Below are 26,909 nucleotides of genomic sequence, written 5' to 3'. Positions count from 1 at the left end.
ACTTCAAAGAGCCTTCGGATAGTATCCTGGGTCTTCATCTGCTCCATTAAGGATCTTCTCCTTGCCTTAAGGTCAGAAATGAAGACTTCTAATGTGGAAAATTGTTGAAGGTGCAGCTATGTAGATGATGGGACAGCCCAAGGCTGTAAATAGCAATCCAGGGAAAACATACCAACTTGAGCTGGTAATTGACAAGTAATATGAGTTGCAAAGAAATCCCAGCCAATAACCATCTCACAGAATAACTCCATACTTTGCATTCCTTGGTGTTGCCATTGCCAAATCCCCAACTGCCAATTGGCTCATTATTCACAAGAGAACTAATGAGACAAGCCACGCACTGCAAAGCAGAGTCAGAGATAGGGAAACCTGCAGCAAGAGATTGCCATCAAACTCGGACTTTCCATCATTTGCAAAGCAAAGATTGTGGAATGGTGGCTTGGAATCTGCTTGTCTAGATGAGTTCAGCTCCACTAACACTTAAGCTCCAAACCATACAGAACATAATCTTCTGGATTGGTGCCCCAACAGCCACCTTACACATTCACTCCCCCTCCTTGTAGTACGCAGTAACTGCCATGGGTATCATTCAGAGCAGCAAATCCCAACAGAGAAACATTTAGAAATATGACAGTCACCATTCGGAAGGACAGGAATAGCAGGGCTATGGAAAAATGACCAACAAATTTCCTTGTAACTTCTTGCACTATCCTGATTTAGCAATATAGTGTCATCTTTTCATTGTCCTTGAGTCATAATCCTAGAGCTCCTCACAGCAAGGTTAAAGTACTTTCATTGGCTAAACTGTAATGGTTCAAGGTGGCTGACTGCCACCACCTCAGGCAAATGGGGATTGCCAATAAAAATTAACGGTGGTCAGTGAAGTACAAGAACACTTTTTTTCTTCACGTGCCAAGATCCAACTTGGATGCTGCCTTTTGAATCTGGAACAGGTGAGAAGTTACTACCAAAGAAGATCATGATCTTGGGTGACAAGTAGATAATTTGGGATTTTTAAAATTAAATTCTTCATTAAGTTGGAAATGAAAGAGTTATCAATTCCAATGCACATATTCAACCCCGAGCCCATAAGCTTTGCTTTTAAAACGCAATGTTGCTAAAAATCCAGTTGCATTATCTTCCAGAATGAATTATTATTATTTAAAGGGCTTTTTGAAAAATTCTGCTATAATTTTAAAGTTCATTCAGATACTATGAAATGATTGTTAAATAAGTTTACAGGAGTTACTGAGTATTGTACTGTTGATAACTTGGGATAATTGGAAAGAACATTGGAAAAGATTATTTGACCAGTCTATGTCTGAAAAAATGTTGTCTTGAGTGTTTGATTGATTTCAGTTTACTGACGCTACTTGGGGTGGGGTGGGGGCGGGGATCTACTGAGCCTTTGAGCAGTTAGTTCCTCACACATCATCCTCTCTGAATAAATATAGTTCTGTGTTCTCCTCCACAGATACACATTTACCGGCATTTATACATTTGAATCTCTTGTAAAAATGATTGCAAGGGGATTCTGCATAGATAGCTTTACATTTCTACGAGATCCATGGAATTGGCTGGATTTCAGTGTAATAATGATGGCGTAAGTAATTTTTAATCTGTAGGTTATTTGATATTTGAAAAAGTATTGTTACCTAATGGCTCAACTGTGAAACTAATTTAATGTGATTTGCATGGAATTTGAGTATTTTAAGTATCTAATATATATTTAAACTTCCATTTAATTTTTTAATAGTTTTACAAGTAATGTTTACAGGTCTTAATTTACAGTAATTTTCTATATTGCCAAGTTTAAAGGTTAGGGATAACGATGACAATCTCTGCATAATATTTGCTGAGATGGTAGTAATGATTCTTGAAGATTTCGAAGCTGGCTAATACTAGTGTTGACACTAGTTCTGTTATGTGGATCTAATTTTGCTCGACAGGTTTTCTGTTGAACTAGACTGGACTTGGAAGCCTAGAGGTGGTCATGAAGATGTAAAGGTTATAGTATTTAATACAAACAATGAAAGGTGTTTTGCAATCTGACCAATTTTTTAACCCACACAGATTTGGTGATACAGGTGATGTTACTCAGCAAACTGACTATTGTTATTGCAGATCTTCTGTATGGCTTGTTGCTTACAGATGACATAACATTTATTTGTTGGTTCTTATTTATTGATAACTCTATTCCTTTGTTAAATATATTTGGTAGCGAGTTAATCAACCTGTAATCCCCAATAACTCAAATTGCTAAACACCTTTTAAACAGATGAATTATCGATGTGCCCTATGATAGCGATAATGTAAGCAGAGATTTTAGCAAAACGGAATAATCACCAATGTTAACCCTTTGAGTGCTGATCTGAAATATTGCACCGTGCATGATATTGCCTTATTCTTTGTCCACAAGAATGATTCTTTGCTTTATAAAGGGAAATTAAAACTAATTTTGGAAATAACCTGATGTGAAAGGGATGCCATAAGCACAGGTATCAGCTTCTATACATCAGTCACCCTGTCAATCCTTGGTGTTCTAAAAGCACCTTGCTTTGAATCCCTTTTTTCTGTTTTTCGCCTGTATAGGATAACTTCACGGAAGGAATTTAACAGTTGGAAACAGTCACTAATGGATCTACGGAAATATAATTTTGCAATTCCAAGTAATGTGGAAGAAAATCGCAAATTGGTTTGAGATAAAGTTGAATATAGACTTTTTTCCAAAAAAAAGTTTCTGCAGAATTTAGCAATGCTGCACAGAACTTAAACTGAGTTTGAGAGTGCTGGAAATGTTATTTGTCAATGTTTACATTAAAGCCTATTTTTAATAGTTTCCTTTTAGAAAAGGAGTTTTAATGAGGCAAAGAGAAGGACAGATTCAATGTCAAAGGGAAGAACAAGATATTTTGGCCTAGTGTCTTACGCAAGTCATGTTATGTGACTGTAGACAATTAGCTTAGAAGGAATTACTTGACTCTACAGTCCTAATTTTAAACTCTTGGGGCTTTACAGTCTCCTGCCCAAACTGAGAGGGTGCTACTAACTGGTGAGAGGCAGTTCAGGAGTTTAGGTGGCAGGAAACAACATCATCCGAAAAAAGGCTATTTGAAGGGTTAAAACAAAAACTGATTACAACTAAATATTCTTCACTGATTCCTTGGTTGGGAGAGATGGAACTAGAGAGTGCTGTGGTTGAAAGAAGGCAGAATGGAACAAGGGGAAATGAGTCTTTCAGTTCCACCCAGCATTTAAGGAAAGCAAAAAGGTGAAATAAATTCTGACCTCATGTTTCTCTTACTGCTGGATTGTTTGACATAGAATGCCATCAAAGCATAGGCAGCTGGTTAAGACTGTAAATGAGCTCTGGTGTAGGATTCCTTTCAGCCCAGTGACATATCTATAACAAATGGAATGATGCATTTCTGTTGAAAATGTGTGATTATAATATCTAGAATATAATAGACATTTTACTAACTTGCACTGACTTTATAAAGAAGCGTTACAGCAGTTGGTCACTACTGAGTCAGAAAGAAAATGCAAGAAAAGCTTTCCTCTCAGTGCTATTTCCAGTGAGAATATGCTTTTGTGTCTGATTTCAGGGATCACCTTTATTCACCATATATATTTATATCTATTAGAAATTTACTGTGGTGTGTTGGTCAGAGTGATATATGCAAAAACATTCAATACTTAAAAAGAATTACATAACATTTAGAGGTTAAAGTACAGATATTGAATAAAATGTGGATACATAAGTACCAGCTTGCATTTACAATGTAAATAGCATTATTTAAAAAGTGGTTTCCCCCTATTTATTAGTTAGCTTATTTATTATTTAATGAATAAAGTAGCAATTGGGTAGAATGTATTAGCGGTGTCAGTAAGATTAGAATTTATTAAAGGCTTCTGATGCAGTATAGCAGGAGACTGGCTGCACCTGGATAAATATAGTTGGGGGGGGGGGGGGGTGCGGGGTGAGAGGAGTTGTAACTTGAGTTGTAACAGCAAGTTTAATGAGATTTTTAAAAATTTGTGGACCACATAAGCTGATGTCATTATTATGTAGAGCTATAGAGATTTGATTATACAAATATAATGTGGTGGTGTACTGGTGGAAATCAAATTATCCTAGGAAAAAAAAGCAATCTGCAAGCATTTCAGATTGCCTTACCTGTTCAGGAAAGTTGTCATCTAACTTTCTTTAAAAAAAAATCCTCCAAATGACATTGATAGCAGTCCCGCAGAGATTTTCAACCTTCCTGGTCTGAGAAAATAGGCTAGTTATAGTGTAATGCTCAAAATGCAACAAAATCAAAGTCCTTGCTAAGATCTCCAAACTCTTGTGACTACAAATACAATCATTGCCCATTTTGCCTTCTGGAGGATACGATCATGGATTCACTCAGCTTCCTGGCATCTGGATCTCAAGTGGTGCTTCTCTCTGCGACATCTCACAGTTTGCTGCTCGTTGCCACCTTTTGGGAGGGGGGCGGGTGTCACCCAAATCACTTCTCCATAGTTGTGGCAATAAGACTTCACCTATTTCCTCTTTAATCCAGAGGGGCAGCCAGAGCGGGCAAGAGGGTTTCGTAAAGGCGCTTGAAGACAGCAGTCATCTCCTTGTAAAGACCTCCCTACCCACATCTTGCAAGGAGTGTCTCCATGGCCCCACCCACAAAGAATGTCTTCTCTGGACACTTTTTCATCAGCCTGTTCTGGTTCCTCTGGACCCCTCTTCTACTCCCTTCTCTCCCCATCCCCCACCCCCAAATTAATGACTCGACTGTATACTTTGTTGCTCAGCTCCTTGGCTTTCCATACTCAGGAACAAGTATTGCTTTTGGTATGCCCCTGAAGTTGCTGGCTTCAGTAATTGTAGCTGCTATGCAAGAACACACAGTGCATCAATCAGGAACACAGTACTGAAACTGGCGATGTCACTTCCAGTATAGTTTTGTACAGGGGAATGTGTGGAGCAATTTCTAAACCAAAACTTGATGTGGCTTTCGTTACGACTCCAAGGGGCCATGTGTTTTGTTCTCAACCTCAACAGTTTTCAGTTCGGTGGATGCATTTTGCAAAGCAACTTTGTGTGATTAACATCTTTTGGCAATGATTTCTTAAGGTGAAGAGTAATGAGGACATCATGAAAAGGAGATGCCTCAAGAAGGCAGCATCCGTTATTAAGGACCCTCACTGTGCCCTCTTTGTGACATGCTCTCTTCTGATTGTTACCATCAGGAAGAAGGCTCAGGATGCTGAAGACACACACTCAACATTTTAGGAACAGCTTCTTCCCCTCTGTCATCAGATTTCTAAATGGTCCATAAACATTATCTCACTAATCCTCTTTTGCACTAATTTATTCATTTTATTTCTTATTGTAACTTTTATCAATTTTTATGCATTGCACTGTACTGCTGCCACAAAACAACAAACGTCATGACATACATCAATAATAATAAACCTGATTTTGAAATATATTAAAATGTAAACATTAAGCTGAGGAATGGGGTATTATGATGAAAGAAGTTGGAGTCCTCAGGCCAAAAGGAAATATTGGGCTTAAATTACTGAAAATCAGTCATTTAATTCTTTTTCTTGGTCAGTGACACACGATTACTATTGGGTTCCTTCAACTTTCTAGCTCTTGTGTGGTTCCGTGCTTCCCCGTTTACTTTGTTCCTAGTTTGTTTCAATGCTCTCAGCAGACATTTTGTTGAGTTGGTGAGACCTTTTCACTCTGTCAATTAATGACCCTTGTAGGGATGTTTCCAAAATGTTTTCCTTTAACAGCAAATGGTGATCCAAACTGAATTAGGGCTTCTTCTGTTTCTAGAGCTATATCCAGTAAACATCAAGGTGAAAACTTCTTTCAGTATATTGAAGCGAGTGCAAAAAGCTATCCTCCCTGTAGGAGCTCCAAGTTATAAATTTTTTGAACCATGTGAAATTTATTTTTCAGTGCTGTTTTCAGAATTAAAGGCATTTGGCGTTCAGTAGGTTGAAGTTAAGAAATTCAATACATTTCTTTAGGCAACTTTTGTCAAAAAGCAGTTTGGACTAAAACATATCAGGAATAGTTATATAAAGGGGCAATGGGGATGTGCTAAGAATCATTGCAGAGAAAGAACTTTAAAGGGATTGCCAAGATGGCTTTCTGTAATATAAGAAGAAGGAAGACAGAACTTTTGGATAAATGTCCCCATTTGGAAACACCAAAGCCAAAAAAAACAGAAAGGCTTACAAAAAAGTAGTGGATACAACCCAGTCCATCACAGGAAAGGCCCTCCCCACCGTAGAGCACATCTACGCAGAGTGCTGGCACAAGAAAGCAGTATCCATTATCAAAGACCCATGTCATTCAAGCCTTGCCCTCTTCTCACTGCTGTCATCGAGAAAGATTGTACCAGCTTCTGAGCCAGCAAGAATAACTTTATTCCCGTCACTTCACCTCACCTCTGAATTGATTCCACAACCAATGGACTCACTTTCAAGGACTCTACAACTTGTGTTCTTCGTATTTATTTTTTGTTATTATCATTATTTGTAATTGCACAGTTTGTCTTTTGGGCATTGGTTGTTTGTCTTTTTGTGTAGTCTTTCATTGATTCTATTGTATTTCTTTGTTCTACAGTGAATGCCTGCAAGAAAATGAATCGCAGGGTAGTATATGGTGACATACAAGTACTTTGATAATAAATTTACTTTGAATTTTGAACTTTTTGAACATTGTCAAGGCCAAGTTGCAACTTTGAGCTGCTTGAGAAAGCTGGAGCCAGGCATGTTCTAGATCATTGGAAACAGAGCCGAAGACTAGCACAGATCGCAATATGTGAAAATTCAAATGAAGCCTGATTAGCTTTGACTTCTATATCTCAATAACAATGTAGGTGTTTTGGTAGTTGCCAGATTATAATGTTAATGACCCAATTCTGATCTGAGGGAATCCAAGAATAACACGCTAATTTTTCCAACTGTAGGCTCGGCTGCCAAGCCCCGTAAACAAAAGTGGATTTTGGACAAGAAAATTGCAGTATGGAAATTCTTATTGTTAACCATACTGAATGATTACTGATCTATTGCATTTTATGTTAGTTAATTTATTTTCAACAGGGCAGAGCTTTAAGAGAGATTTTAAATTATAACAGTTAAACTTCATGTATTCAGATTTAAATAAGATTTCATCACACATTCTAAGTGTTTCAAATACTTTTTAATTTCACTTTTGGTTTCAGACCTTTGTAGCTGTACTCTTAAAAGAAAACAAAATGCATGCCACCATCTCAACTGAATAAAATTCATCTGACAAGCTATGGAGTCAGGAGGTCATCAATGGTTTATGCTCCACTGGGAGCTAAGGGCCTAAGAACAAGAACAGGCTATGGTATAGACTGCATTTGGTTGTTTTGAAATTTGAAATCATCAAAAGAATAAGTTTGGCACATGATCATAATTACCTCAGAGCCTGGCTTCTTTTTATTCCTTAAAAAGGAAAGATGGGCATTAAATATTTAAATCATGGGTGTAAAAGGTGTTGGCCAGAATCAGTGAGTCAGTTTGAGTTTGGAGGCTTGAGATCATTATAATTGTAAAAACTTGATGCTGCAGCAGGAAGTAGCCATTGGATCCATCTGGGCTGAAGCTGTTCAATGGATGCAGCAACGATGCCAAAGCTGGATTTGGGTTGCATTAACATAGCACATGAAGGCAAATCTATTGTCAGGAAACTGATGTGAGGAAACTATGGGTTAAAAATCTTGGCAAATGTTCTTTGTGGAAAAAGAATTGATTTTTTTTAAAATAAATACTTTAAAGATCAAAGAGTGCATTTGAAGTTTACTTTAAATATAGATGGGTCAGTGATTTGACACTGCCTAGTGAATTGACCAAACCATGAACAAAGTGTGTCCGTGACGAAATATTTTAAATTATTATTCAATATTTTTAAATAGCTCTGCTCTGGTGCGAAATGTTACCAAGGTACTCAAAGGGTTAAAATATAACCACAAATAACTGTGATTTAATTCTGCAGGTATGTAACAGAATTTGTAAACCTAGGCAATGTTTCAGCTCTTCGCACTTTCAGAGTATTGAGAGCTTTGAAAACTATTTCTGTAATTCCAGGTAAGAAGTCCATGATTGGTGTTAGGTGTTGAGTAGGCCCCGTGTACCTCTAGTTGTTTTGTGTCTTGTCATTGTGTTTGTGTGTGACCTTCCCTTATTGCAGATATGTGACAGAGTTTGTGGACCTTGGCAATGTCTCAGCGTTGAGAACATTCAGAGTTCTCCGAGCTTTGAAAACTATTTCAGTCATTCCAGGTGAGAGCTAATTTAAACACGAAGGCTGACTTTTCCCTTTCTGGTACAAATATCTGTTAACACACCTGTTGCATGATAAACTCATCAGCTCACTTGCTTTTGAAAACCATTATAATTTTGACCACTTGTTTTCTTAAATTAAGTCTCTTGCTGCTTGATTTCGCAGAAGATGCACATGAATATTTTGTTAGGAAGAATCAATGATTTTAAACTTTCTATCCAATAATATGCCCATGGAATGATGTTTTATTTCAGTGCTTTGAACCAAGTCTGGAAAAACTGTTTGAGACCATCCAGAGGCTCCAGTATCCCAACTTTTCCAGATGTTAAAATTTGAAGCATTGCCCCTCTGGTGAATAGAATGTCAAATCTTACAATCTTGTGTTTTACACTGGCGGAGAAACTGGACAGTTGGACACAAAAGTAATTAGTTTCTGTGCAAGAGCTATACTCCAGATAGGAGGGGAGGAGAAAATTGGGGGGGGAGGGGCGGAAGAATGAAAATTCTACAAATATTGCATTTTAACCATTAATATCTCAATGCAAGTATCTTTTCTTTCCTATCTCCCTGAATCTTTACACAGTGATTCAACAGTTAACAGGGCAAGAAGTTCCTGAAGTAGGAAGTCCAGTTAAGAATAGGATTCAAGAATGGCCTGTTCCTATCCTGTTTATCTTGTGAACAAAGCCCTAATCAGTAGCAGTAACGTTGTAATTGTAATAGTTTTCACATGAAGAAAATAAAATTCCTTTAATCTGTGTAAGGCATAACCAGGGAATGAATTTTGAATTAGAATTGCTGTATAATTTACTTTAGTATCAAAAGTAAAAGATCTCATCAATGCCTGCTCTTATCTTCCCCCAGTTAAACACACACCTTGTGTTTTCTACACTGCTAGTACCTGTTTGATCAACGTTAGAACGATTACAATGATTTCCTGTGATAAGTGGTTGCAATTCATATCTTCCTGATAAAATTGCATTTACCTTCATGGCAGAGAGATCAAATACATTCGTGCTTCCACACACACAGTACAATTTTCTATTAAATATGATAAGATGGCCCAAAATTGCTTTCACATTGGCATTCAGATTTGGACAATTTTGACAAAGGTTTCCATGGGGTTAATTTTTTGATATAAAATTCTTGATTCAGCCTTGGCGTTTAAGCAATGCATGAGATATAAATGTAACTTGCTTGTGTTCCCTCTGAAGCCATCCATTTGCTTGCTTATGTGATGCTTCAAGGGTTCTTTGCACTTTGAACTGTTCTATTCTACCTCTGCCACAGTTGCATTTTAATGCTTTCCTGCAGCAAGTAAATGTATCTGTATTTTGTGTATTATAAACTTCCACAAAGTGAACTGCTGTTATAATCTTTGTTCAGACAGTTTGCTTGAAACTTTTGACAATTGAACCAGCAAAATGCTATATTCATGTAGTCAATATGACACTCTTTAGCCTCTAATGATATGATCTATTAAAATTTATCTTGTGACTTTGGGGGCAGGGAAAAGAACGGCAGACAAATCTTTGAATATAAAATTTTAAATATTTAAAATCAAAGGTAAGCACTGCTGCATGTATTTTTTTAATAAAGACATTCTAATATCTCTTAATTACCTGCTAGTTCTAAGTAGAACAAGGAACATAATGAGGAGTAGACATTTCAACTGAGACTGCTCCACAATTCAGTGTGATCATGGCTAATCTTCTACCTGAACACCATCTTCCTGCACTTTCCCCTTTTGACTTTAACATTTTCGAATTGAATGAACACAGTTTTGAATGAACCCAATAACTGAGTCTCCTACAGGCCTCCTGGCTAGTGAATTTCAGACTTGCCATCCATTGAGTGAAGTTTCTCCTCATTCTGGTCGAAAGTGGTCTGTCCTGTAGTTTAAGACTGACCTCCTGGCTCTGGCAAACACTCTCAGTTTTGTGCATTTCAGTGAGAACTCAGGTTGAATCCAAGATGTGTTTGTTTCAGTGTTTCTTGCAGGGCATGGTAACCAAAAGAAGAGAGTTGCATTTAGTACCTTATTGTCACATCTGGAGTTGAAACTCGAAATCGAATTAAGTTTAATGAGTCTGAGATATGATTTAGCATAGTGGACTGGGAGTAGCTGCTAGAATTTATCTGTTTCAAAGTGACAGTTCAGAACAGGGTAAAAGAAAAGGGGAGCTCCCAGTTTTACACATTGCAATGTTGAGCATAAAGGGATATTCATGATAGAAATATAGTGTTGCAGAAGGTCTTCTGCTGGAGTATAGAAGATTCAGGATGAAACTTAAAAAGGAAATGTGGAAGACGATGGACAGAAGATATTTAGGTAAAAGCCAAGAAAATCTTAAGATATTCTATAAATACAAAAATAGAAAGAAGTTTTGGAAGAAGAAAAAGAAGTTCTTTAGCCAGGGGGTGGTAAATCTGTGGAATTTATTGTCACAGATGCTGTGGGGGTCAAGTCATTGGGTGCCTTTAAAGTGGAGTTTGATAGATTCTTGGTTAGTAGGGATGTCAATGGTTACGGGGAGAAGACAGGAGAACAGGTTTGAGAGGGATAATAAATCAGCCGTGATGGAATGGCAGAGCAAGAAATGGCCTAATTCTGTTCCTCTGTCTTATGGAAGGAAAATTGGGGCTGATTTGGAGCTCAAAATAGTAAGACAGAATATAGAGACATGTAAACTTCAAATGAATACTTTTACATTTTGTCTTTACAGAAAGGGCTGTGATTTATAGATATTGAACTTGATTATGGAAAGGTTGATCAGGGGTGGGAGATTGATGGGTTGCATAATTTGGAGAACTTGAAGAAAGACAAATTGCTCAAAGTTGGTCAATGTGAATTTCTTGAGGAAATGCTGTGCCCAACTGACTTGTTTTTTGTTTTGACAAAGTAACAGTGCTGATGAGTGTTTTAAAAACACTTGTAGTTTGCATTGACAAGGTGAAAGCTTATGGAACCATGAGAAAATGATGTTAGATTCAAAAGCAGGCCAAGTGATGGGAAGCAAATGGGAATTTTAGTGGCAGGAGTGGTTTTGCAATTTTAGGACCCATTTTATGGTTAAGCAAGAGATGATTTGGGGCTAAAATGTATATTCTACATTTAAGAGATTTGCAGAAAAAATTAAAATTGGTATTGTGATTGACAGCAAAACCTAAGTTCTAAGTCACAGCTGCATATTGATAGACATGCAGAAGTATATAAAATTGAGGGGCATAGATTGGGTTAGTGGTTCCTTTTTCCCCAGGGTTGGAGAATTAAAAATGAGGGAACAGAGTTTTAAAGTTACAGGTGAAAGGCTTAAGAATCTGAAAGGCAACTTTTTTTATATACAGTGTGTGGTGGAAATATTGATCCAGCTACTAGAGGAAGTGGCTGAAGCAGGTACATTTAAAATGTGGACAGATATATGGATGACAAGCGTATAAAGGGATATGGGCTGAGTGCTGAGAGTGAGATAAACTTGAATTGGCTTAAATGGGATTTCCTTAGCATATGGGTCAAAGGGCCTTTTTCCATCCAATTCAACTCTGACTGGTTAGATGGACACAAAACTGATAAATGGAATTCACTCGGGATAAGTATGAATGATGCATCTGAGAAAGTTGAGGAAGGCAAGCAGATACTTGATAAATGATGGGAGGAGCAGAAGGAGTTCTAAAAACGCATCCGCAAACTCCGGAAGGACAGTGGTCGTGAAGACTTGTGGCGTGCTTTTATCAGCAGAAGCAAAGAGCACAAAAGAAAGGGAGTAAAGCCAATACAGTGTAAAGGCCAGAGGACATTGTCTAATTCTGGTTGTACTACTGCAGGAAGGATGTGATAGCAGCAGAGAGAATGAGAGGAGATTTACAAGGAAACTGTCAGCACTTAAAAAAATTATATCCCTGAGGATGCTGTGTCTAGGCTGGGATTGTTGTCTTTGTCTGAAGGAAACTGAGGAGAGATTTGATTTAAGATTTCTAAAATTCTACAAAATCTAGAAAGTGAGATCAAAGATGTGGTTAAACTGGAGAGAGTGCAGAAAAGATGTTACCAGGCCTAGAGGGCCTATAATCTGAATTATAGGGAGAGGTTGGCTAGGATTGAGGCATAGCAGAATGAGGGATTACTATTTACAGAAATCTTTAAAATTATAAGAGATCTTGATAAGATGGAAAGTATAGATTAGGTTGACAGTAACAGACTTTTCCCCCAGGGTACGGGAGTCCAAAACTAGGGTTCATCGATTTAGGGTGAGAGGAGAAAGATTTAAAAGGGATCTGAGGGGCAACATTTTTACAGAGGGTGGGGAGTATGTGGAACGAGCTGCCAGAGGAAGTGGTTGAGGCAGGTACAAGAGCAGTGGGATAGGTACATGGAGGGTTAGTGGCTAGTGATATGGGTGGAATACAGGAAACTGGGACTAGCTGGGTGGGCACTGGTCTGTAATTTGCTGGGTTATCTCTACTCCCTTTCTTGAACAAAGGAACACCATTTTCAGCATTCCAGTGCTCTGGTACTTCTCCCATCCCCATTGATGATGCAAAGCTCATCACCAGGGGCTCAGCAATCTCCTCCCTCGCTTCCCACATTTGCCTGGGGTACATCTCATCCATTTGTTTTTTTTATTAGCTAAGTCGGCGAGTCTGGATGAGATTTTGGGGTTTACCGGAATTACCCTTTATCTGGGAATGCAATTGTATGCCACTATGTTCTCCCATTAGTGACTTTGGTCATCTTGTCAACTCTAACATGTAGGCCAATGTAGATTATCTGAAGAACTTCTTAATAGTGCATTTCAACATACAAGTCAAGGAGCAAGCAATCACTTGACCCCTCAAGCTTTCTCCATTTGACAGACTGTGGCTGATCTAATTGCTACCATCTCCCTGCATTCCCATCTGGCTTTTAGTACCTTATCAAGTATGTATCTACCTCTACCTTGAACACTGAGGGAGGAAAAATGTCTTCTCTGTCTGAAATGGCCAATCTTTTCAGTAAATGAAAATTCTGTTAGCTCTGCTAATGCTGTATTTCTGGAAAATGCACATGCCCTTCTCATTCTGAGGGATTCTGCATTGGCGGGAATTTCTCGTATACTGTGGGGTGAATTTGGAGATGAGAGGGTACCATGCTGTCAGAATAATAGTGCAAAACAATACGGATATCTCAATAGCACACTTCTCCTTGTCTGCTTTAGTCTCGCAACTCAATTCAGGAAACAAATGTGAATAATTTACTGTGTTCTACACAATCTTACAGAAGATAATGCCAGTGTTGGAAGAGGAGCAGCAAGGAGACCTGGAGCCCACGTTCCATTAGCTTACCATGGGGAGCAGAAGGTGACCAATGTGGGGGAATATCCCTGCTTAGCATTGTTCCCTCTCCTGCTGAGTGCAGAAGGCAGCTGAGGCCCATGTGGGATTTGAGGTGCCGTTTGGAAGAGAAGCACTTCCAATGACCCCCAAGACTATAGTGCCCAGCCAAGTAACCTTTGCTGCACTATCCTTTCTGGTCCTGTTGGCAACTGAGCAGTGTGTGCATTCTTCTGACTGTAAAACACCCTATTGCTCTTGCAAAGCATCTTTTTGACCAAGTTTATGAATCAAAGTCATGAGATCTGCTTCTTGATACCCTTACATTGAATTTGCATTTACAGTGCAAAAGTCTTAGACACCCTAGGTTTTTCATATGGTCTCAGATGGTATAGCCATTACAGAGCCCTGATCTCAACACCTTCGAGGCTGTCCAGGATTACCTGGGAGACAAGCGAGACAGCCAAAGTGTGCAGAACTGTGGCAAGTTCTCCAACCTACCAGCCGATTTTCTGATAAAACTGCATGACAGTGTAACCAAGAGAATTGATGCAGTTTTAAAGGCAAAGGGTGCTCACACCAAATATTGATTTGATTTAGTTTTTTTTTTACTGTGTACTGCTTTTTATAGTTTTTTTGATATTTAGAAACTTTTCATTTTATTATTTTGAAAGCAACTTCACTTTACAAAAATTTTTTACACGTGCCTAAGACTTTGGCACAGTACTGTAAAACATGGACATTCAGTGAACTTTGTTACTTATCATTGTATAGCAAATCTTAACACTAGGGTAAGGGTGCAGTGGAGGGTCAGAGTTTCTGTTTTGGAACAACAATTTTCAGGACAGCACATCAACCTGTTCTTCCTTATCCATTTGATCCTGTTTTGACCCACTTGCCTGGGTTAGGTCTCATTAGCAAGTGGACAACAGGTCCTGCTGTCACTGATGAATCTGTCAGTGTGAGCAAAAGTTTTAAGGGAATGTAGCACAGATTTGTGTGTGAATACTGCTATGACTTCTTGCGGGTGGTTGCCTGAATCCAATACATGGAACAGGGTATGGACCCTAACAAGATCTTAAACCTGATTTCAAAATTTTATTGGTTTGGTCCCTTGGACACTTCCTAATGCCTGGGAAATGACCTTTCACATGGACGTGAGTAATTGGAAAAACTCCTCAGTCATCTTATAAATTCAACTGATGGCCATGCAGCATTACTTGGGGAAAGTTGGAATTTCTGGCGTGAATACTGTGGTCATAGCATAAATCTAGAAGAGTACAGCACTGGACAGGCCATTTGACCCTAAACAGTGTCGATCTTGAATCCAATTTATATTAAATATTCTCTGAATGTGTATCATCTAAATCCTATTCCCTTTGTATTCATGTGTCTATCTAAAAGCCTCTTCAACTCCTCCAAAATGCTGCTTCCACTGTTGCCCTTGGTAACTAACCCATTCCAGGTACTTGCCACTTTGTATATTTTAGAAAAAAATCTTGCTCCACACTTTGCCTTTTATCTAGCCACCGCCAAGCCTTAATGAGTATAGTCTTGTACCCCTGAATCATAAGGACATACTGACTTTGGCATCTTTTGCTGGTTCAATTGTTTACTTAATATAATTGAAATGTTTATAAAATAACCAATTTATGTTGAGTAAAAAAAATTATACTGTAGTATTTTCATTTATATCTGGACCAAATTGATCAATTCCATTCGATCAAATAGCGAAATAATGGTTTGTAACTGCTTCAATTGCTTTAATTCTCAATGTCTTTGAGAAAGCTCAGAGGCCAGAACTTGTATTATTCTGTAACTTCCGTGGCATCTGCATCTCTTGGAAACACTGAGGTTGCTGATTTATTAGATTGAAGTTTTAAATATACAAGAGTCGTATGTGGCAGAGGGAGATGGATATCATTATGTTGCAACACAGAACAGTTTATTAATGTTTTGTTGTTGCTTCTGCTTCCAATTATGTCCCTTTACTGGTGATTTAGTTGACTAATATAATGAATAAATTATTTGGTGAAATTGTCACAGATCAAATTTTTTAAAGATGCCTTCAATTAGGTGCGCACGATATGTTCTCACCACTGAATAAAGTGACTCAGTCTGTCAGTGAGAGTGCTGGAGGGACTTGATTATTTAATTTCCTGAATGTGCTGCCAAGAATATTCATTTGTGGTGTTGTTGAGATCAAAATGAGCATTTTATTTCCATTCACAGGAAATACGTTTCGCAGGATGCAAATTATAGTGGATGTTGTTGTATGAAAACCACTGTGCTTGCTCCAGATTACCCTCTTCACCATTCTAACAGAGGGGTTAAATCTGTTTATTTGGTCTGAACTCATTAATCATTCCTACAATAATATCAAATAATATCAAACCCTAACCCTAATGTAATTTTGATCTGCAAATCTTTTCCTCCTGAATGGTGAAAAATAATTTGGTGCTAATAAACACAGATTAGATGCTGTAACATGTTCACTCTTTTTTTTGTTCCTATATTTTTGAAATTATTTTCTTGGGGACTTTAATTTACTTAAGCTTAAATTTTGCTTTCAATGAGCGCTTTTGGTGACTTTGGGGTTTAATTGTTTACTGTTTTTGATCTGCTTTATTTTAAATCCTGAAAATTTAAGGGCAGTGTGGCATTAAATATTTGACTGTGAATATATTTAACATGGAAGGGGATGCAATCTGTAATGCAGACCCTGGCCAAAGCCAAATAAGTAATCAGCGATTTAACTCTGTGATTCCGAGGGCTGGGTTGACATCTTCGGTGTTCTCTGGATTTAACACGTGTATTTGAGCAAACTATGAAATTATCATCAAAATTGGCCTTCGGGTTACCGAGCGCTAATCAACTTTGCTAAAAGTTTTATCAGTACCAATGTATTAAAATATCCTTAATACCTCACTGGCCAGTAAGTAACTGCACAAACTAGAGATTCCAGCACTGCTCCCATGTTTGTCCATGATAGCTGATGTTAATTGGCATAAGCACCCTCCCCCCCACCTCTAGGATAGGATGGTACATCAGCTCGGGGTCTTGCTGCTTCATAACTCCTGATAAGAAATTGCCTTTCTTGTGGCTATAAACAAAGACAGTGATGGGGTTACTATGATTTTTCTGGCCCAAGGGCCCTTTGCCACTTGTAATCCAGTCTCACGTGGGGAAATATCACTTCTGAGGTATCAAAGGGCAGACGTTAAAAGAGCAAAGGATTTTTTTGTCATAAATAGAGGAAAATGTCTGATTTTGCTTTTTTATGAATGCTATCAAAGCCCAGCTCTTGATTACACTTATGTCTGCACACTTAAAAACTCAACAAGGGAATTATAGATTTGAACAGTTAATGTGTGCTTGGAGAAACAAAAGTTCTAATAGTATTGATAAAATAGTAGACCTTTCAGTGGATAAATAATTGTAAGCTTTAATTTCTCATTAGACATCACAATTGTATATCAGTAGGTCATAATTTTAGTAATTAATAATCACAAAGTCAGATCCTGCCTCCATATATCTTTCCATATTGTGTTAATAATCCATAATTGTATTCTGGCAGGTCAGTTAGTCTGCTTGCCATTGTCCACTTACTGTGAAATATTAATATCGGGTGTGAGTTGAATATTGATCAACATGAATGAATTAAAATGAGCATACTTGTCCAACTTCACTTCAGTTTTAATATTAAGTTAATTACATTTTTATCAACCAATTTGAAAATGTTTAAACTTTAGATGTAGTGTAATTTGAGTTTTGAATCAATATTTGATGTGGTAAACAGGTTCTTTTGGGACAACTGAGCTGTTGTAGAAGTCTTAACAGCTCAGGAATAGAGGATTTGTATCTTCCCAATTCAGTTTGCTATATTGGGCAACCTCTACACAAGATTTTATAGATGAACCATCTTGTCCTACCTTAATACAGGGGAGCAGAGCTCTTGATCTCAGTTACCTTTCTATTCCAAGGCCAAGTATGCCACAATTAACCACAAAGATGTTACTACTGTGCATCAACACTATATTTAAGTCTCACCTTAGGAAAGTGTCCTATTGCTAAGATATTTGTACAAAATGAGCCCTTGACTATCAAATTCAGTGTAACATGGATATCCATTCAAGGTATGTACATGGACTGGTTCACAATTAAATCTATATAACGCCCATGGATTTGTCCCTTCAGTGAGAGAAACTGGTGACAGAGTTTAAGTGTCCCACGATTTGTTGATGTGCAATGTTTGGTTATTGCAAATTATGGGCAGAATTGAGCTGTGGTCTATTCTCTGAAAGAATTGGATACAAAACCCCTCATAAAATGCCCAATCTTGTAGACAAATGTTGCATTTGCCTTGCTGTGAACTATTGATGTTATTGCAAGCTGTGCTAGCAAGTTTAAACCAAAATAGTCAGTTGCTAATAACCATTAAAATGTCTTTGCCACAAGCTTTTCAACAAACCTTTTCTGTTTTGAGTTCAAACATTATTAAATCCATTGACATGATTTGCGCAACATTGCTTGCTTTCTGCATGGATTATTTGTGGAATGCTCTTTTAGTTTCTTATGAGGGAGAAAAATTAATGATAATTAAAGGTACACCTATAATGGTCTATTTCTTTTTACAGGTTTGAAGACCATTGTCGGTGCTCTAATCCAGTCTGTAAAGAAACTTTCTGATGTAATGATTTTGACTGTATTTTGCCTAAGTGTTTTTGCCCTTATTGGACTCCAGTTGTTCATGGGCAACTTAAGGCAAAAATGTGTCATTTGGCCACCTGATCCAGCATATCTTAATGCCACAGATGAAAATGGAACAAGACTGTTTGACTATAATGAGTACATTATGAATGACAGTAAGCATTTTATGGTTTTAATGTACATGATTGATTTACTTGAGCGTACTGTTTTCATACTTTCAGGTGGTTTAATGTCATAAATGATTATTGATGTTTTCCTTCACGGTAAACAAGACTGTTGGTGTCTCATTGTGTAGTAGCATAGAATGAGTGGTCTGTGTTGTGCTCAATATTCCTTGGGTTGAGTGCTAAATTTCAGATGATTTGTTAAAATCAAAAATTTATACAAGAGAAAGAAACCAGTCCCAACATGTTGACCCTTATTCAGAAGATCCAGCTTCTCTTGAAGCCATTTCCCTTCTGACTTTCCTGTTAAATTATTCTGCAGTATTGCTCCTTGGTTGAAATGATTTTGCCCAAGTTTCCATCTTTATAATCCAATCTTAATTGTGTAACATTATTTGTGAGCATCCTTTATTCACTTTGCTGATCAAGGTGGATCAAGAATATTAACAATAGTCTTGAATCCAAGACACCAGAATGGATAACCTGGGATAATCTTTGCATGGCTATAGGCCCTTTGCAAGGAACAGGTCTAACTGTGGGGTTCAAGGGACTTGAATTGGTTCATAATTAAATCTTTTAAATGATCATAGTTTTGCCCTTTCAATATGGGGAAAGCAGGTGATGCTGCTTTTTACGATGTATGTCAATGATTTGGACAATGGGATTAATAGATTTGTGGCTAAATTTGCCGATTATACGAAGATAGGTGGAGGACCGGGTAGTACTGAGGAAACAAAGAGCCTGTAGAGAAACTTAGATAGTTTAGGGGAATGGGCAAAGAAGTGGGAAATGAAATACAATGTTGGAAAGTGTATGGTCATGCACTTTGGTGGAAGAAATAAACGGGCAGACTATTATTTAGATGGGGAGAGAATTAAAAATGCAGAGATGCAAAGGGACTTGGGAGTTCTTGTGCAGGATACCGTAAAGGAGTTAACCACCACATTGAGTCGGTGGTGAAGAAGGCAAATAAAATGTTGGCATTCATTTCTAGAGGTATAGAATATAAGAGCAGGGATGTGATGTTGAGGCTCTATAAGGCACTTGTGAGACCACACTTGGAGTACTGTGTGCAGTTTTGGGCTCCTTATTTTAGAAAGGATATACTGACATTGGAGAGGGTTCAGAGGAGATTCATAAGAATGATTCCAGGAATGAAAGGGTTACCATATGGGGGTCGTCTGGCAGCTCTTGGGCTGTATTCCTTGGAGTTCAATAGAATGAGGGGGGGATCTCATAGAAACTGTCCGAACGTTAAAGGGCCTGAACAGATTAGATATGGCAGAGTTAGGGGAGTCTAGGACAAGAGGGCACGACCTCAGGATTGAAGGACGCCCATTTAGAACTGAGATGCAGAGAAATTACTTTAGTCAGAGGGAGGTAAGTCTGTGGAATTTGTTGCCACGAGCAGCTGTGGAGGCCAAGTCATTGGGTGCATTTAAGGCAGAGATAGGTAGGTTCTTAATTAGCCAGGGCATCAAAGGGTATGGGGTGAAGGCAGGGGAGTGGGGATGACTGGAAGAAATGGATTAGCCCATAATTGAATGGTGAAGCAGACTCAATGGGTTGAATGGCCTACTTTTGTTCCTATATCTTGTGGTCTTATGGTCTTATACCTAGCTATGATCTTCCAAAATGCCCTTGATTTAAGAACTGTCCCATTAGATTGGGGAGAACTGTTAATGCAACCCCTGACTTTAGAATGGAGGATGGAATTGGGAACCTATAAACCATATAAAATTGTCCATTTGTTGAAAATCTGCCATTAGTTGTCAGGCGACTGAGTACTTGCCAAATGTGAAATGACCATAGCGTAAACTATGGGTTTGGGAAGAGCAAGTCATGTTTAACTAACATACTTGAATGTATAGATGTCACTAATATGGTTGATAAGGCAGGAGCTCTTAGTAATTGTCTAAGCTTCCACGAGGATTTAATATGGTACTGCTCAAGGCAGAGATGAAAGCATAGAAACATGCAAGTGGAGGATTATTTAGACCAGGGTTTCCTAACCATTTTCTTTATTCCTTGGATCAATACCATTAAGAAAGTTTTGGGAACCCCTGTTTTTAAACTCTGATTAGAGTTAGATATCATAACTTGGAAGAGGTGACAAATGTCATCTCTCACGGTCTTTAGTGGGATTCAGCCTGCAGCTCACTAAAATAGAAAACACTATATTCAGATTTACCAATGATGCTGTTAAATTATGCTTTGTGACTGGTGTCTACTGGAGCACAAACCTGTAAAATAGCATTGGCAGAGTAGGCAAACCTAGTATATGATTCAACATCTAATCGTAATTTGAAGTTTCATTTTTCTCTCTTGCGACTTCACATTTTAAAAACAACACTACAGTCAGTGGCCACTTAACTAGTTACATCTGTACGCATGATTGTTAATGCAAATATCTAGCAGCAATTCAATGCACAAAAGCAAGCAGATATGGTCAAGAGGTTCAGTTGTTTTCACAAAACATCAGAATGGGGAAGAAATGTGATCCAAGTGACTTTGACCGTGGAATGATTGTTGGTGCCAGATGGGGTAGTTTGAATATCTCAGACACTGATCTCCTGGGATTTTTACAGATAAGTCACTAGTGTTTAGAGAATGATGCAAAAAGAAAAGGCATTCATTGAGTAACAATTCTTTTGGTGAAAATGCCTTGTTAATGAGAGAGGTCAGAGGAGAATGGCCAGACTGATTCAAGCTGACAGGAAGGTGACAATAACTCAAATAATCACACATTGCAACAGTGGTGTGCAGAAAAACATCTCTGAAAGCACAACCCATCGAACTTTGAAGTGGAAGGGAAACAGAAGACCACAAACATACACTCAATGGCCATTTTATTAGTTGCAGGAGGCACCTAATAAAGTAACCACTGAGTGTATTTTCTCAAAGATGTGAACTACAGGGATGGAGATTTTTGGGGCTGATGTATCGAAATAGTTTTTAAAATGTGAACAGTTATAAAATTTAAATAATTGGAATATTAATTATTTCAGGTTAGAGATGAATATCAGAGGGGTAGATACTGTTCTCGTTAGGAAGATCTCTATTTGGATTCCAGCTGCAGTAGCATTCAGATCTATGTATTGCACACTTCGGAAGACAAAACTGGTTTTGAAAGGGATGTGGTATAGAACTTAGCAGGACTGATTTAATAGATCAAATTGGTATTCCATTGAGTATGGAAGATTAAAATAATGCTCTGATGAAGCTGCTTTAGGTAATTAAGCTAGAACATGAATCAGAATAGGCCCTTTGGTCCACAATATCTGTGCCGAGAATGATGCCAATCCATACTAATCCATCTGCCTGAACATGGTCAGTTTCCCTCCATTCCCTGCCTGTCTCTAAATGGCTCGAAACCTTGTTGTTGTATCTCCTTCCACCACGTCCCCTGCCAGCCCAATCGGGGCACATGTACAAAAATAAATGGAATGAAAGCCCTTGTAAATCTCCTTTTTTAAACTTATCCCTCACCATAAAAAATTGATTTCCCCCTCATCCGTTTTGCAAGTGATAACCTCACAAAAATTAGCGGATTTGTTGAATATGATTTCCCTTTCATTGAACCTTGTTGAATCTGCCCAAACCTGCTACCACTTCCCTCATAATGGATTTCAGCGGCTTCCCACTAGGCTTCTTTATCCATAGCTCCCTGTTTTTTTTCCCTCTCTCCCTCTTTTGAATAATAGCCCAGGAATCATTATAACGCCCATCTTTCATTGATCAACTCATGATCAGATATTTGAAATATGAACATTGCTACATTTAATTGGCAGCAGAGAGCCACAACTTGCAATGTTTGCATGGCATATTAATCAGAAGCAATAAGAAAATCTCATTTCAGGTGCATTTTTAGTTTGAAGCAGGGTCAAATCAACAAAGTATTGAAAAAATTTTAGCCACCCTGAACATAGGTGATGACAATCTGATGTGCTCACTGAACCCAATAGAACATGATGTATGTTTTAACAATATTTTTCTCAGACTGCCAGAAAATGAAATGCCCACATGAGATGTGCAAATTTGATGATGAGCTTCTAGAATATTTCGATCTACTCTAATAAATAGGGAAAGTAAACAAGGTCTCAAGAAGACCAGTATTGCTTCCCCTATGCAACACATTGATAGTCTACATTCACTTGGACATGGCCATTTGCTTCTCTACCAACGTTATTGTTGCACCATCAATGCAGGATGCATCTTCAAATGAGATGACACAATCGCACAATCATAGCCTACTTCAGTCTGAGCAGAAATGATCCAGTCGTGCAATGTGATTTGGTGCCACTGTTTATTTGGAGCAATCTTGGACCCTGGTGCTGTGGCACTGTATCCCATTGGAAGTCCAAGCGCCCTGCATCCTCATCCATCTACAACCTCAATGATCTTGACTAAATTTCTCAGCATTATTTCCCATTCATGCAACCATGTTGACCCTTTCTAGTCATATTGATTTTCCAAATATCCTGTTACTCTTCATTTTCCAAAGAAAATTCAACTTTTTCCCCAACAAAGGATGACTGTTTTCTCCCTTCCTACATCCCTCTCCATTCTGAACAATGGTTTCCTAATCCACGGCCACCTTCTCAGAATTTTCTACCAATGTAGCCATTGTCTACATAGTAATTAAATTCAAAGTAAATTTATTATCAAAGTACGTGTATGTCTCCATAGGCAACCTTGAGATTTATTTTCTTGCACACATTCACAATAGAACAAAGAAATACAATAGAATCAATGAAAAACTACACACAAACAAAAACTGACAAATAACCAATGTGCAATGAAGACAAACTGCAAATAAAAAAATAAATAATAAGGATACTTTGTAGAGTCCTTGAAAGTGAGTCCATAGCACTGCAAGTGACCTTTAAAGTAATTTTTACAACTTTGAAATGGAATTGTTGAAGGAAAACACATAATGTAAATGTTTGTAAATTACAAATTACTCTAATTCTTACTCTGATCATTTGCAGCAAATTTCTACAAGCTGGCAGGATTTCCTGATGCTTTGCTCTGTGGAAATGGCTCAGATGCTGGGTAAGTTTTATTTCCTGTATGCCCTTTAATTATTTGTTCTTGAATAAATGCTTTTCATCAATGGTACTTAAAATGCTATTCAGCTGCTTGGTGTAGCAAAGAATTAGAAATCAGAAGGACCAAAATTTGATCTCTTGACTTTGCTCAATAACTGACTTCAGCTGGGTGAGCACTGGGCTGTTGCATTTGGCCTGCTTGACATCACATTGGAGAGGCAGTGAATTAACTAAGGTGTCTATTTTAAGTTGTCTAGTGGTAGAATGTATGTGGAGGTAGTGCTGACAGAATCACTTCTTTGCACACTCGCCCTCTTTCCCACTTGATGAATAGCCACTTGGATCAAGTTCCTGGAATCTGTGGTGTCTGTCTGAGTGCATTTTAGCATGTAAGTGTCTCCAGGATGCTTAAAGAAGGAAAATAAGCAGCAGAAAACCTGGCATACAAAAGATTAAGGGAAAAAAAACTACAATTTCCTCTCTGAAATATTACAAAAATGACTTAATATTCGGGTTGTTTGTTCATTAAAAACTTGCTAACATAAATTTGCATTTCTTTACATCTTAAAATTAACTTCTTTCCTCCTTTGATTATTGTTCAGTGAATAAAACCATTGAGTTTTATTTATTGATAATTAGATGTTTAAAAATCCTTTGATCGTGCACTGACTTTGTCTTTTTTTTTCAACTTCTTCCTCTTGCACTTGCCTAGGCTTTTCTCTTTAATGAGGCACAGCCACAAGTTTTCACTTTCTTTGAGGTGAACAATTCTGGAAGCTCAGTTTGGTATAGCACTGTCATACAGTGTTTGACCTGAACATTACACTTGGGCCCTAGTTTAGCATTCCAAGCTCATAATTTTGATTGAAAGCATATGAAATGCTGAACCAAGGTTCTGACTGTTCTAATGGTCATGGTGGCCATTGAAGGTCCTGTAACCTGCTTCAAAGAGCAGCAGCAATTTGCCCTGGCGAGTATTTCTTGCCCAACTAACAGCTCATTTTTTAAAAAAAGGATCAAACCCCTTACTGTTTGTATCATTGTTCATAAGTGGCAGCCCTGTAATAGCTGCGATGATAATTTTCCATCAACAGCAGTCCCACGCTGCCTCTGAAAAGCAAAATCTATTGCCTTGTTATCGTCGTACGTTAGCTAAGCATCGGTGCTGCATTTTTTTTTAAAGGGGTGAAGAGACAAGTTTCATCTTAAATCCTGATGAATATTACTTGTCTACAGTTACCATCTATTTTTTTCCGTCATTTTTTAAAACTATTGGCAATGATTTCTACCTTTTTGTACCCAATTCCAAGTAGCTGTTTATATGAATTTTTGACATTACACTATATATTTGGCAGTAAAATATATAATGAATCCCTATTTTCAAAGATTTGCTTCACACTTTTTGTTCAGATGATTTTGTTTATTGAAGAGGCATTGAGGAAAGAATCAATATATTGGTTGGCGTATGTGTACCTGTGTTTGATTTAAGTATGAGTAACAACTGACACCTACATCTTGTTTTAACAAGCTGAAGTATCCCAGCCTGGTTTACAGCCAATCTTATACTGCTTGTACTTAAACATAGGGTGGTCTGACACCCAGTTAGTCAGCACAGTGCTTCTGAGCCGGCGACCAAGGTTGAACCCTGACCTCCAGTGCTGTTTTGTGTGGAGTTTACATGTACGCCCTGTGACTGTTGCACTAAGCGGCTACATAATTTCATCCCATTATGTGCATGCCCATTGTTACACCTGTAACCTTCTCTTACTTTGACAAACTCAGTTTCTCGCTCTCTCAGCTCTGAAGGGCCTTTACCTAAGATGTCACCCGTTTCCCTTTTCGCAGAGCGCCTGTCCCGCTGAGGTTTCTCAGCGTTTTCTCCTTTTACTCCCACACCCCAAAGGTGCTTGAGTTAATTGGCTCTAACTAGTCCCCAGTGCAGGTGGATGGTAAAATTGTGGGGGAGGATAGGATTTGAGGAAAATTAGTGGGAAACGGAATTGCTTTGTGAGATCACGGGTCGAATATTATCCTTCTGTGCTGCATCGAAATAATTTGTGCAAAGAAAGTGCTGGAAACAGCAGTGTGATAATCTGCTAATGATGAATCGGTGAAGGGGAATAGCACTGTGGGAGCTATTGCATTATATTTAGTTTAATATGTTGTCACAAAGCATTTCAAGTGCAGCACTCCCTCCATTGCACTGAGCCCAAGCCTCTCTCTGCGAGTCTTACTGTTCATTGTATGCATTAACAGCTTGGGGGATGTGAATGTTGAAGGTGTGATTGGTTGGTCAGCAGTTGATGTTTAACGGTGAGGATAAATGTAGGTTACAGGATATATACAGGCTGTCTGTAATCATTGTGGACAGTCACTGTTTGACTTGGGCAACGCAAGGTTTAAAAAGAGCTCGGAGCCTTTTGGAACTTCTTGGTGGTCTGCAATCATTGTGAGCAGTCGCTGTTTGGCTGAGGCGGCGTGGGGTTTAAAAAGAGCTTGGAGTCTTTTGGGAATTTTCAATGGGCTGCAGTCTCTTAGGCACTCGGCAAAGGGCAATAAAAAGAAGCGAGTTGTAAAAGCGGAGCTGCCATGATGGGCACGGACTGTGTTTGAATGGTCGAGCATTGGTTCAACAGGCTTGGGTGAGAATAGGTGGAGGATCTAAGTAAGATTCCAGTAAGTTCTTTTTTTCTTCCTCTCTCTTTTTGTCTGTTAGTACATAGCCAGTGCGGTGAGAATGGGTCCAGGGTTATTGGTACATTCTTTGTGTGAGAAGTGGGAATGCTGGGAGACTTCCAGTCTTCCTGGTAACGACATCTACTCAAAGTGCATCAAGCTGCAGCTCCTTCGAGACGACGTTGAGGAACTGGACCTGCAGCTCGATGACCTTCGGCTCATATGTGAGGACGAGGAGGCCATAGATGGAGGTAGTCACCTCGCAGTTGCAGGAGGCGAGTACCAGGATGACTGTCAAGAGAGGGAAAGGGAATAGGCAGCTGGTGCAGAGTAACCCTGTGACTGTTCCCCTCAATAATAAGTACAGCGCTTTGGATACTATTGGGGGGGAATGACTCACCGGGGAAAGCTGCAGCGAACAGATCTCTGGCACTGTGTAGCTCTGTATCTCAGAAAGGAAGGGGGCAGGGAGAAGAGGAGTGCAGTAGTGATAGGGGATTCCATGTTCAACCCTCCCACCAGGGCTCATACACCAGCATGGCTCACTAGCTAACTCTGCTAACAATGGTGAGAAGGCCACCTTTCATAAGTAATCCATGTCTAGGGTCGATATGATTTGTGGGGTTCAACCAAACAGGAATATTGGGACCTTTCGATTAACAGAACTGT

At 38.5% G+C, this 26,909-nt stretch overlaps 1 protein-coding gene across 5 annotated transcripts in view; it reads left to right on the top strand.

The window, feature by feature from the left end:
* Positions 1-26,909, top strand: part of LOC140741175 (sodium channel protein type 8 subunit alpha-like) — a 234,428-nt gene that overhangs the window by 68,128 nt on the left and 139,391 nt on the right. For 3 of the 5 annotated variants that reach the window (XM_073071042.1, XM_073071044.1, XM_073071041.1), the window contains exons 6-9: positions 1,475-1,603; positions 8,237-8,328; positions 18,277-18,504; positions 23,505-23,568. In XM_073071042.1, coding sequence (XP_072927143.1) covers positions 1,475-1,603; positions 8,237-8,328; positions 18,277-18,504; positions 23,505-23,568 — 513 coding nt within the window. Of the gene's footprint in view, positions 1-1,474; positions 1,604-8,041; positions 8,134-8,236; positions 8,329-18,276; positions 18,505-23,504; positions 23,569-26,909 lie in introns of all 5 variants that reach the window. The other 2 variants (XM_073071045.1, XM_073071043.1) reach the window with 1 other exon arrangement.

Source organism: Hemitrygon akajei, chromosome 18 (assembly GCF_048418815.1).
Source record: "Hemitrygon akajei chromosome 18, sHemAka1.3, whole genome shotgun sequence".
In the NCBI taxonomy this organism is placed as follows: Eukaryota; Metazoa; Chordata; class Chondrichthyes; order Myliobatiformes; family Dasyatidae; genus Hemitrygon; species Hemitrygon akajei.
The sequence above is the reverse complement of the archived record's forward strand: the minus strand, read 5'-3'. Positions and strand labels throughout refer to the sequence as shown.